The 13,951-nt window shown below is 38.2% G+C and overlaps 1 protein-coding gene, 1 long non-coding RNA gene and 1 pseudogene across 2 annotated transcripts; 1 reads left to right on the plus strand and 2 right to left on the minus strand.

The window, feature by feature from the left end:
• LOC130222315 (oocyte zinc finger protein XlCOF6-like) overlaps positions 1–13,951 on the plus strand; it is a 60,506-nt pseudogene that overhangs the window by 15,752 nt on the left and 30,803 nt on the right.
• LOC130222392 (stonustoxin subunit alpha-like) lies at positions 1,455–8,601 on the minus strand. Its single transcript, XM_056454989.1, has 3 exons — positions 8,526–8,601; positions 2,188–2,234; positions 1,455–2,101 (listed from the first exon to the last, which is right to left on the minus strand). Exons 1-3 carry the CDS (start codon positions 8,573–8,575, stop codon positions 1,575–1,577), a joined length of 624 nt encoding a protein of 207 aa, XP_056310964.1. The 5' UTR covers positions 8,576–8,601; the 3' UTR covers positions 1,455–1,574.
• LOC130222415 (uncharacterized) lies at positions 9,476–11,825 on the minus strand. Its single transcript, XR_008836448.1, has 4 exons — positions 11,697–11,825; positions 10,032–10,071; positions 9,755–9,841; positions 9,476–9,634 (listed from the first exon to the last, which is right to left on the minus strand). It is a non-coding gene; the product is annotated as an uncharacterized LOC130222415 (long non-coding RNA).

Here is a 13,951-nt window from a genome sequence, read left to right on the forward strand (position 1 = left end):
ATGTCTCAGACTGAAGGCGTAAAAATGAAATAAATGCCCCAACCCTTTTTTTATCAACTGGCTGTTGCAATGTACTCCTATGCAACCTAGGGTGTTGTAGTTAATAACATGGCAGATTTGTAGTTCTATAAGTGTGAATGTTTACCTCTGGTGGTTAGAGATCGCTGGTGATCAGACAAAAGGAGGTGATGCCTAAATTAATTAAAACAAACTAAGCATATGCAATAAAAGGGAGAGACATAGCAGATGTAACAATGAGCATTAAAAGTACTTTAGAATATTTACAAGAAAAGAAGATGCATGGTTATTAAATTACTATTTTTTAGTATGAGTGAGCAGGAGGCAACCAGACTAATTGGGTATTAGTTAACCCTGCATCCTCTGACTATCTTCAGAGTGTCCAGATAGTGTCCGTGAGAAGAAACACAATCCTGGGGTGTGGACCTGTAAGTGGCCTTTGGTCCCTAATGAACGTATAACTGAAGAGTATGGGATCCGATACGAATCAAAAACTCTAAATTGAGTCAAAAAAGATGAATGTGATCCATTCTTATTATTAGAAATACAATCTAAATTTCTTAAAATTTCACTTAAAATTGGAGTCAGATTAAATTCAGAGCTGGAAAACAAAATTCTTTACAGAAGCACTAGAAAAGGCTTACACACATTTAACCTTCACCCATGCTGTTAGTTTCATCATTGGGTTAATGGATGGACTTTTACACTTCTGTCGCAAAGAAAAATATCTTAACTTCACAACCTTGTAGCTACTGTGGCATCTAAAATATGGTTTACAGCATCAGTAAAGTGATCACAACTTATAATTACAGACAGTGGAATGTTAAGCGGAATCAGAATTTAAATTCCTCATTCATTCATTTTGTACATTTCATTAAACAGAGATTATCTAAGAGACTAATAGTGTGCTGAACTTTATAATGTGCTGTGTAAAATAATCAGCATCTGACTTGAAGCAGTGTGTGTTGGTTAGAAACTCTAAATAAAATGTGACTGTGATGTAGTACTTTAAAATAATGCAAAAGGAGGCAATATGATATGTTCTCTAACTAGCCTCCATCTATAAAGAGACAGGAAATGATGCATCTCAGGGCTGACTTCAGGGCTGTTCAATCTGCCTCAAGTTTACAAGTCAGATATCCAACTTCAAGTGGCGTCGAGACATTATTTTCAAGTGGGAAATAATCTCATGTTTTCTGTAAATCTGCGTGTGTCAACATTTCCCCAGAGCGGATGCTCTGATGACGCCTTTCATGATTGCTCAGACTCACAAACCCCAACAATAACCTGTGTTTCTGTGCATATAGGCTTACAGTAAAGTTTATTATCAACTAAAACTTTATTTAAAAAAGCACTTTCAACACCACATGTGAAACTAAAGTACTGAACAGAAAAAAGAATACAATATAAAAGAAAACAGAAATAAAAAAGAGGCAAGTTTACAATACATTTGTAAAAGCAACATAAAACAAATGAGTTTTTAGTAATCATGCTTCTTCTGGCTAATCCTGCAGAGCAGAGGATTATGAGGAGATCTCTCTTCAGTCTCTCAGTCTTTAGCACAGTTTTACTGATGATCCATAATGAACCCTAAACCCAGGATAGAGCGGCTCAGTGAATGTGGTCTGGACTGAGTGGATAAGACTCGTTTTATCTCTATAGATGTTGTAGAAGATCAGAGTTCCTGCATTGTGATCCACAAACACTCCTATTCTACTGCTGATCGGCTCTACAGAGAGACCAGTCTGTGTGTTATCGTGTATGAATGAGAAACTGGAGGAAGAGCAGATCAAACTCCAGGACTGAGCATTACATCCAAACCAACTCTCATAACCTCGTCCCTTCCTTCTAATACTCTTATATGACACTGATATTTCCACACCATCTCCACTCCAGTCAATCTCCCAGTAACAGCGTCCACACACACTCTCTCTGCACAACACCTGAGACACATCGTCAAATCTGTCTGGATGATCAGGATACCACTGTTTCTCCCTCACTCGTGTCACCTTTCTGTTCTCCTCGGACAGAATGAGACGAGTGTTTGTTGTGTTTGGATCCAGTGTGAGAAAACAGGCATCATCTGAACACAAGAGACACATTTATAACACAACAAACACCAAAGCTGTGTGTATATGTGTGTGAGAGTGTCTTTGTGTGTAGAAGTACATTTGCATGTTCCTGTTGTAATCCTCTTCTCTCTTCCATGATCCAGACTGTAAACACACACAGATTCACATTGTCAGTAAACAAACATCAGCTTATAACATGCACGCACACACACACTCACACACACAGATCTGTAATAAAACAGCAGCACAACACGTGTATTCTCTTGAGTCACTGTTAATAGCAATGTTGATATCTGTGCTCTATAAATTATGTACTTGTAAATGTAGTCGTGTAACAGAAACACAATAAAGCTGTTGTCTCTGAAAGGGTTGTGTTCAAAATAATAGAAATGTGGAGATGTCCTCAAGCCCGGGGCTCCCTCCCGTTTAAAGGGCGAGATGGGAGTTTGAGCTCAGATAGGTCTCAAGAACTCCCCTGCTTGTGAACGTGTTAGGAATAGCTAAAATATAGCTGGCTAAGAGTTTGTCTTACGATGCTACTTTGGAGTAGTCAATTTACTTATGATGTATGGCTTTGCACGGTAGGACGAAACCGAGGAACCCACGCGAGCATGGGGAGAACATCCAAACTACGGAAAAGAAACGCCGACTGGCCTGGTGAAGGGTTGAGCCAGTGGTGATCTTGCTATAAGGCAACAGGGCTAACCACTAGGCCGCCGTGCCGCCCTATCAGGAAAAGGGGAGGAGTTTAGGTGGTAGGGGGTATTCCTCAAAACAAAGATGACTGAAGTGGAAAACTCTAGTTATTTATAGTGAGTCAGTATTCATCTAATTGGTGCAATATGCGGAGCTGATGCAGGACCAGCGGTGATCAATCATAATCATGTGATCCTCTCAAAATTAATTTATAAATAAACCACACTTCAAGAGTTCACATTGAGCTGATGATTGATAACAAAGCGTGTTTGGAATGCTGTCCCAGGAGAGAGCCCTGAGCTCAGAATATCCTCAAACCTGGGGCTCCCTCCCGTTTGAATAGTAAGAGGGGAGTTTGAACTCAGGGCCATGACTCCTGTGAGAGTCGAAGCTCTGAAAGACTCTGTGGGAGTCAAAGCTTGGGTAGTGATGGCCTATGTGGAAGGAAGAAAGTGTAGCGGAGGAACTCGATGCTAGGAAAAAGGGAAAGTAGCAGAGAAATTCAACGATGAAAAAAGAAAAGTAGCGGAGGAACTCAATGCTGGAAGGAGTGGGGAGTTAAAGGTGGATGGAGGAGAGGAGCTGGAAGAAGGAGGGGGTGGAGGAAAGAGCGGAAGCATTCAACACTTGAAGGAAGGAAAGAAGATGTGGAGGAACTAGGAGAGTGCTAGGAGAGGGAGAACAGGAGAAGCAGAGGAACTCAATGCTAGGAAAAAGTAAAAAGAGATATTCTTTGGGAGGGGCAGGGGAGTCAAAGCTCAGGGTAACAACTCTGTGGCAGTTAGAGCTGTAGGGTGGGACTCCTACGGCAGAAGGAGAAGTAGAGGAGCAACTCGACGTTGAAAAAAGATATGTAGCGGAGCAACTCGATGCTGAAAGGGTTGGGGAGTTAGAGGTAGCAGGAGGAGAGGAGCTGGAAAAGGGAGGGGGTGGAGGAAAGAGTAGAAACATTCGACACTGAATGGAAGTGAAGAAGATGCGGAGAAACTCGATACTAGAAAAGAGAGGAAAGGAGATGCGGAGGAACTCAAAAGAGTTTTTTTGTACCTCATTAGTGGCCTGGGAGGGATGGAGATTGACTCAGAGGCTTCAAGGGAATTGAGTCGAGGCTTGGGGAGCACTCTCGGGCAGTAGAGCCATGAGAAAGGGAGGGGGTAGTGAAGACTCTTGCTGGAAACGTGAAGGGGTGGCCAGGGTATGGGCTTGGCATGACTACTGTGAGACAGAGCTCGGGTAAACTCCATCGGAGTTAGAGATGACTCAACGCTAGAAGCAACAAAAGTTAGCGGAGAAACTCATCGCTACAATGGAGGGAAAGTGGCGGAGGAACTCAAAGCTAGAAATGAGAGAAAAGTAGCAGAGGAACTCAATGCTAGAAGGATGGAGGGGATACGTAAATGGCTCGTGTCATGCTCATGCCCTTGGACTCTGGATGGAGGGTGTCCTCTGGTGAAAGACAGCTGGGCTTCCTTGAGGTGGTATTGGCTGAGGCGGATGTAGAATTTAAAGGCATCCTAGGACCAGTGGCCTGGATTTGGTGGCCAGAGAGTCTGGATTTGGTTTTGGGAGAGCCCATTGTATGCTGCTGTAGTGGCAGCTCCAATTCTAAAGGAATGGCTGGAGAATGATTCGGAGGGAAAGCTGGATAGGCATTAAACTTCTTTTAGATGATACATTTGGCGATAGGCTTTACTTATACCATATTTAAATAACATTACACTTGGAATCTTAACATTATTAAATTCACAAGAATATCTGGCCAAAGTCATTCACAAAGTCATTTGCAACTGGGTCGATTCATAAATTGTCAAGAGAGAGGGTGGGACTGTCTCATCCTGTGAGCTGCTCGGATGGAGACACTTCTCTTTTCAGCTATTGATTCGATGAAATGTCAATCGAAGGGTCAAAAGGCAGGAGGCCATTTTGATGATGAAATGTTTACATTGACGCTGCTTTACTGAATGAGCTGCAGTGGCTAATTTTGATGATCTCGTAGATGTCTATTGACGTATAAATGTGTTGTGGACTGATGTTTTGCAGAGTTGGATTGCCTGGACCCTTTGCAGTCAAATTACTCTATGCTGTTGGAATGTAATGGATCTGTGGACAGACGAGAGGCTTGTGAGCTGAGTTTCTTAGTTTTTTATTGTCTTCTTCGGTTGTTAGCAGTTCAATAGAGGACACTAATGTCCGCTTTGTTCGTGTTTTAAAATGGTTGAAATCGCTCTAGGCACACGAGTCTCAGCTTTTGAAAGATATATAAAATGTTTAGTCTATGTTGGACAGTCATTATTTTTGTGAGGTTTCCCCTAAAGCCTGCTATGTACTATGGTTGGAACAGTAAGGTGTGAGAAATCTGCTTTATAGTGATGGCTTAAGGTGTGGATCCCGTCATCTGCATATTCAGGCAGATTTTGTGAACTGTGATATTGCTGGAGATTTTGGTTGAAAACACAGCGGATGTGTAGGGTGAGGCATTTGAAGTGGACAGAGAAGGAGATTATATTGCAGCATTGTGGTTAAATTGTGGAAGAGACAGCAGTGCCTAATGGGTGGCACTGAGCCATGGCTGAAGTCTCGGGGAGAGCGGGGACTTTTGCTGAAGTTGTTGTTGTTTGTTGGTTCTTATACATGTCGATAGGTTGAATGGTGCAATGCTGTAAAAGCTTTTGGAGCTGAAGCGTTTTGTAGCGGGAAGCATTCTTCAAGACAAAGATGACGGCAGTGGAAAACTCTGGCTATTTATAGTGAGTCAGTATTAATCTGATGTGTAATATGCAGAGCTGATGCGGGACCAACCATGATCAATCATAAGCATGTGATCCTCTTAAAATTAGTTTATAAATAAACCTCACTTATTGATGAGGAAGGTCAGCAATGTGTCACACACTGTTATTATAGTAACGTTCGTTGTTGTGGGAAGAAGAAGACAGGGTCGGCGATTCAGGTAAGCACAAATCTTTTATTTTGTTTTGTTTTTACCATACGTGTAGCTGTACGTGTGTGTGAGAGCTCTCTTCTCCACAGTCTGCTCCTCCCGTTGTCTTTAGGAAGGGAGTATCTCCAGCCCAATCACTAGAAAGACAGGTGTTATTTATAATTTCTGATTGACCTGCTGATTAGCCGCCTGGCTCAGAGCATGCTCTCCCCCCTTATTGGGTGTTCGATCACGCTCACCTCTCCACAGTTATCAAATATATTTCTCTCGGAATTGTGATGTAAAATGGGTCGCCCAGAAGAAGAACAGAAATACAGAATAAATGCTGCTCAATATTTAAACCCCTCAGTGTGGTTTGTGCTGCAATTTCATACTCATACAATCTCAAACTCCATTATCCAAAACCATTGAACAGTCATCTTTATGTCACATATTATAAATAACTTTTAAAACACAAATAAAACAATACATTTAGAACTTGAATGAAGTAAATAAACAAGGTAACTGTTTGAAAAACAGCCAATTTGCCAATCCAACAAAATTGCTGGAGAAAAAAAGGACTCCGATATGTGGCGAGTACAGAAAGGGTCTCCTTAAGAAAACATTTTGAGAGGATTTTGGATATGTAGTATGGATTTAAGCTATTTGTCAGGTCACACCCATTCTCTCTTGACTGATCAATGGCTTGAGAGGAAAGTTTGCGTGGGAGCTCTAAATTTATAAAAAATTTTAATATGTCCTAAATCATGGGCTGTTCTACCATAACATGATCTGTTTAAATGTACATAAAACAAAATTCATGCATTCATATTCAATATACCAATAGTATCTGGATGCAGCCTTTATGATTCAAGCTGAGATTGCATCACTCAGCGATGCAATGTCCGACACAATGCACTCAAATGGTGCGAGTGACGTCACTGTGAGGGGTAGGGTTAGTGAGCCCATTCAAAAGCATTGGATGCAGCTCAGATTGCACTGCACCAGGTTTGCATCCAGACCCTTCTCCAATATACAGATTATAAACACATTACATGCACTTTGGAGTGAATTTTGTTTCTAAAAGTCCATTTCAATATTGAAAGTGTTTGTGTGTGTGTGTGTGTGTGTGTTTGCAAAGAAAGAAGTGATTTCTCCCCCTTTTCATCTGCAATGTTATTTGAAGACCAAGAAGGGATGGGGCAAAAGGAGCCTGTTAAGCATCTTGGTGGATAAGATGTCACAGAGTGATCTTACTTTCAGACTTTTTGGAACCGAGACTCATAAAAGTCATTTTAGCAGTGAAACGTATCTACTCCAGGGAGTAATTAAACCTTTTACCTACAACCTGTGGGTTACAATATTCCACATTTGAAGAAAAGACCCCAGTTCAGTATGTTACGTAACTGCCCCCTGCTGGTCATGTCTTTTTTTGTGTCAGAGCATTCTGTGCTTGTGTAAAATACACTGGTGTCACGCATGGTCACGTTCCTTCACACATGTATTTTCAGTAGCCACATCTGAACCTCATTAAACCTGAAGACTCATTTTCTGAAACTGACAAAACCAAATGTCTATGACAAATGCAATATAAACTTTGGATGAGATCAGTGATTCATACGGTGGCCGAGAGAGCTTAACGTGCTGTAATTTAAAGGGCACCTATGGTGAAAAATCTACTTTTCAAGCTGTTTGGACAGACATGTGTGTAGATATAGTGTATAGACCGTAATATTAAGGTGAAATAAACACACCCAGTCCTTTTTTTTCCCAAATTTAACAACATAAAAACGGTGAACTAATTGGAGCGGTTTTCAGATCGACCGCAACTTGACGTAGGAGTGTGGTCCCCCCGTCCACCAATATTGATTGACAACTGTGCATATTAACATGTCCCGGTAGTCACATGTATAATCATATCAATAAGACCAGACGTGCGCAAAGCAACCGGGAATAAAAGGTGTGTTCAGTTTGCTAGGATCATCAATCATCATTAAATGTGATCAAGAGTGAGTTTTACAAGTTTAAAATGTTTTAAAACAGAGCATGTGTGTAATGAATTACAGCGATTTACTTCAGCTTTACTTCATCAGCACAGCCGGTCAGAACAATTATAAAGGAAGATGCTTCAATCTCGGTTTGTGGACGTTAAATCAGGTTTATTTTGTACATTAAAATAAAAAATATCCATACAGCAGTGGAGATTAACCTGTATCCTTTCACATATGCGTGCAAACAAAGTGCGAAGCTAAACGCGCGCTCTCTCTGTCTCTGTGTGTGCACGTGTCCTCACTGTGTGTGCGCGTAAACTTTGTAATGACATTGTGTGTGACTCATCGTTGCAACTCACAAAAACTGCATCAAATACTGATTGGTAAAGTTCTTACTGTAGTATTTCTCACAAACGCGACGTGAGATCTGCTTCCTGAGGCAGCCGAGAGCGGCGACTGAGGCATGTTGCTGACAGGCACGTGGGAACGGTGGGCGGGGAGGACTAGCCTTAAAGGCCCAGTACAAAAAATCAGCAACCAAGTTTTACCGCCTATAATACAGACACTTCAGACAGCTATCACAAATACTCTGATGGTTGTTTTGAGCTGAAACTTTACAGACACATTCTGGGGACACAAAAGACTTATATTAAATCTGAAAAAAGGGCTAACCTAGGTGCCCTTTAAGAAAGCACATGCAATAAAAAAAAACACCAGCAAATAAAGAAACGATCTTCATCAATTTGACAGCACATGTGTTGCAAATTGGTCACAAAAAAAAAAAAACAGAATAAACGTGCAGCAAATTGGTCATATATTTTACAGGGCTACCTGCATCCTGGAGACATATCCTGATCTCCAGAAGTGTGTTTGTCCTTCATGATAGATGTGACATGTTTGAGAGAGATATCACCAGCAGTAAAAGCTCTAGAAGAAACCACAAATCATATTATTTTTACCTTAAAATAACGCACCAGAGCACTTCAGGAAAACTAAAGAAACTGGTCTCATTGGTGAAACTCTTGAGAAGTTTTTAGCTCCTGTATAATTATGTCAAACACAGACTGTGTGTGAATCCACTATACTGTAAATCACTATTGTGATATAAAGATACTCAGCTTTTCTTCTCCACAAATTTACTAATAAAATCTAAATGCAATCATTGATACTATTATTGCAGTTTGAGTTTTCTACATTTAGGAGCTTCTGTAAGTCTTTGGTTTTCAAAATTTAAGTGAGCTGAAGAAAATGACAGTTTCTGTCCAAAGTAGAAAAGCTGCTCATTTTACTGAGTGAATGTAGACTGTAGAATGTGGTATTATATCAGAATGAAGCTGTTGAGTGAGTTTCTGTCTCAGCAATACGATTCACAACAATATTATACGACATAGAGTCTTAGTACCACAGACTCATTAATAAACACACAGATCACTAATACATCTAAGATAAATCAGTATCAGAATGAGCAGGTTTCTATAATTCTCTTCCACAGGGTATATTCAGGAATCCTAAAGGTAATTTCAATACTTTAAGACTTTTTAAAGACCTTTTCAGAATATTTTAAGACCTTATCGCCACTTCAAGTTCTAATCAGTATCAAATCTTTAACTTCATAAACAGTTGTTAATAAACAGTTGTAATTAAATAAATCAATGGAGCACGACCATGCAACAGAACTCAGATATGCTCGGAAGAAACAAAGCTTGAAAGAATAAATTATGTGATTGCTTTCAGTGACAGGTTTCAGCTACTGTTTAAACTCGTCTCTATCCAACCAGAAGTACGCAAACTAACATTTTCCCATTTTGCTGTCTGTTTCGCTACATGTGGAGAGCATCACATCACCTTCCCGCATTTGTCGCAAATTACGTGACATCATCCGGATGGAGAAGCTTGGCCAGACGCACCCCAGTCCGAAACAATCGTGTGGATCGAGCACGCTGTTGTTAATATTAGGAGGAAAATAAATATATTTATGTTTTTTTGGAGTCAAACATTCAGGACAAATGCTTAGACAAAATGTAAGGCCTTGTATAAACGCCATTAATACTTTTTAATACCTTTTAAGGGCCTCAATTTTCTCATAATTGATTTATCAACTTTTTAAGACCTCGCGGACACCCTGTTCCAGAGACACACTTGATCATCTGTTAGATCAAGATTTAAAGAGGTGGACATTAAAATGACTTCAGCTCAGCAGTAAAGTCTCAGAAACAAAGAGGTGATTGACAGATTATTAGATGACACTCATAATATAAATATATGTACATATATATGTACATATATATATATATATATATGTATATATATATATATATAATATAAAAAAACTCTCACCTCAAATAAAGACTGTAGATCTTTCTATTTGTCCTCTGAACTGTTGAATTGAACAACAAGTCTACAAGTCAAAATATTTTCACTTCTGAAAAACACATCAAACTGGTTTGTGACATGATAATAATAAAAAAAAGAAACTGCATGTAAAAAACACAGACGTGTGTCTGGGCTTTTACTCCACTTTAACCCTAACCCATTTCTTAGATAACAATTAAAATGCTTAAAACTACCTGTTCAATCTGTGTTTTTTGTTTGTTTGTTTTGTCAATTCAATTCAGGTTTATCACAATAATTACACAAATTCAATATAATTATTGTTTCAAAGCAGCTTTACAAAAGCCGCACATCATTGCAGGGTTGCCACTTCACTTTCATCAGCAACAATGCAGGGGGCTCACCTGCTTCAATGCATTACAATCAAAATCAGAAAGAGTACTGCATAGGGTGGACATTATACATCTTCAATGAAGTGTATTTGTGTATTAGGTGTATGCGTATACACTGCAATATTAACAGGTTAGAGAATGTGAAATCAGACAGGATTGATTATGTTTGAATAATAGTGCAGCAAACCCTCGCTGATGATCCTGATATCATTCACAGCAGCTCATATTAAGCTGGACTCAATAAAAGACTTTCTCCAGCTGATTTCAGTGAATATACTCTATATATACTGTGGTGTTTGTGTCCACCAGTGATGTGTCACTCCTTCAGGAACAAGTATTCAGTGGAAGAAGGAAGCAGCCCTCAAAAAACCTGTTTTGTAAGTGGTGCGCCTTCTTTAAGACATAAACAGGTTTCTTGATGTGTCTCAGCACTTCCTTTAGCAGAACCCTTACAAAAAACCCTCAGGAATCCTGCAGGAATATTATGCAGATTTCCTACAGGGATTTAGCTCATTTTCCTGTAGGAATACCAGGAGGAAATTTATGCAGGGATTATTCCTGCAGGAATTACAATCCTACAGGTCTAATGAAAAATGCAGTTCTAGCAGGATTATTGTGCAGGATAGATATGAAGTAAGATCAATTTCACAATAAAACAATGCACTTTCACAAATTATTTATTAAAATAGTAAAAATTTGAGGAAAAAAAAAAGTAGACCAAATCAGAATCCAATTCACAACAGGCTGCGTTTACTCCATTTTCCAAAAAAAGTAAAGAAAGTTTCCTGTAAGTGGTAGAGTTGGTGTAGGGCAGAATACAGTCTGTACAGTATAAAAACCATTACAGCTATGAAGAATCCCCCAAAACAACCAATGGACTATTACACAAGACTGTTATGATGTGTTTAACGGTCATCAGCATCCTAAATACCTTAAAGTTTTTAATATTTCGATTTTTTTAAACTCATGTACATTTATATGTATTTTTGTATAATACAATCTTTGCGTCAAATGACAAAAAACAAATGATCGCTTATGCGAGGAGTATTTAATGAAGTGTCTATGGGGACAGGACAGTGGATCTGACATTATTCCCTCTTCTGGCTGCTGTTATCAGTCTCACACTATTTTACTTTCTTTTTTCTGTAAGTCTTGATAACACCATCCTGGAGTTTTTCTTTTATTATTTCAGCAAATAGAATTGTAAAAAAAATATTTGTTGTACTCTCCAATTCACAAATGTGATAATACAAGTGTGTGTGTGTGTACAAATTATTACCTTACTTGTAACTTGTGCTCATCATTTAATTTTTCCGAGTGCTGCCCTGATAACTTTCATTGGTACACCTGGAAATTTCTTCTGTGCTGTGTCTGTAAATTCCCCTCTCCTGAACATCCTCCTCCTGAGAGTTTCTTTGTTGTCTAAAGAGAAATAAACACTTAAAAAAATACTTAAAAAGTTGAAAATACAGATCAATCATGACTTGGCATGGGCTGGTATAAGTTTCTGGTGGTATGATAACTTTGGATAAAAATATCATGATATTGTGATTACTGCTCTAAAATAAGTTATTTTAAAACATCCGAGTAAAAAAAACTTAAACACAGTATATTTTATTTTAGGAAAGATTTAAAATATTTTGTAACAGTAAACATGTCAGGCGAAATCTTTGACTTCTGCTGTCTTCATTAGTTTCAAAAGTACAGATTTCTTTACAACACATAAAAACCTTTACAAATACCTTAGAAACTGTCTAAAACTGTGGCTGGTGAACTTTCAGCCTCATCAGCAACATCCACAACATCTCCAGGTTCAAAGTTATTTTTCAGTAGGTTCTTTTTAGGAACAATGTCAGGTCGGTGGCTCCTCCCTTCATTCCACTAGGACCCATGTTTTGCCCATTTTCTAAGATAAATGGGTATATAGACAGACAGACGAACCCCCACACACACAAACATATATACACACAAATATATATCATTCATTTATCTGGTGGCTTCAGTTGACTGTATCCATGACAACAGTTTTACCTTATGTCAACCTACCAACAGGTAGTTTGCTGTCCGACCGGCGATCAAAATGATTTCTGAGGTAACAAAAAAAACGACATTAGCATCAATTATAAGCAGTAAATGATAAAAATATAACTAATATAGCCATTTTTTAAATTAAGTTTTGATAAAGGCGTCGACGGTAGTAGGCCTGGGTATATTACGTTAGCAATATACTAGTATTGTTAACGCGAACTCGGCTTTAAAAGGAAAAAAAGCATTTGTTTTGGTGTTACAAAGCAATTTACTGATTTAACGTTAAAATAGATCAGTAATTTTAGCATTTTAAGGATAAAATAACTTAAGAAAAGTACTTTACCTTCAGAAGACGGTTGGTGACAGTTGACTGACGTGCATTCGAATCGAGTCATCTCAATGAATCGAATCTTTTCTCTGAATGATTCATTTTACCGGAGTTTATAATGTAAACTACATTGTTGCACCAGTAGGTGGCGAAAACGAGCGTCTTTTTAAGTGTGAAAGACTATCTGTATAAACCTGTAAAGCAGATTTATTAAACACACGTATTCCACAAAGAATTTATTTTCTTAAAGAAAAAAGTATTTTTATAAAGAATGTTTGTTTTAATTTGTTTAACCAAGTCCATTTGCCAAATAATACACACACATATTAGTAGTAGTCATTATTAACTTAAATATTGTAATTATTATACGTTTATAATATAGACCTATACATTATTGGCAGCAATGTATTATCTAATTTCAATTTTGCATTTATATCTTATTTTATTTCAAATGTTTATAATAATTTACTAATTAAATTTACTCTAACACTGCAGAAAACACATTATGTTTACCAATCCAACTAACAATAACCCTAACCTGCTTCTTTTTAAAGGATAAAAATAGAATAAAAAGTGTACTTAAACGAAGAGGCACCAGTTCCAGCTGCCACAAAAAGGCAATGGACACGGAATAACATAGGTTGCTCAGGTCAAAAAGACAGAGAATCAGGGAAAACAGCAACAAACATTTTAAAAGAAAGAGGGATAGACTCTGTTGATCTCATAAAATGCACAGACATACGTTCAACATGTGTCTAGCTCAAGGACCAGTCTTGCAGTTTTTTATTTTTATTTTTTGCATCCAACCAAACAGATGTTAGTTGAATTCAAATAGCTGGATTGACATTTTAATAAATGAAATAAAAAAGTATGGAAATAAAACGTAAAGTGTAGAGCTTGTTTGTTTGCATATATGCATAATTTGAATGGTTTAGAGTAATGGTTGATTTTTATAATTGCCTATAATCAATTCGTATACTTTTATTGATGTATTTATTCATTTTTGTTTGTTTGTTGTATTGTTTATCTGTTAGAACTCATATTAAATTGCTACCAACAGCAAGTGACAGAATTTCTTTCTTTCATTCCAATTACAACAAATAACTCCTGCAAGTCCTGCAGGAATTATAAAATCCTGCAGGATTTGTCACTTGCTTGGATTCATTGTAAAACCTGTA

This window comes from Danio aesculapii, chromosome 4, assembly GCF_903798145.1.
Source record: "Danio aesculapii chromosome 4, fDanAes4.1, whole genome shotgun sequence".
Classification (NCBI taxonomy): Eukaryota; Metazoa; Chordata; class Actinopteri; order Cypriniformes; family Danionidae; genus Danio; species Danio aesculapii.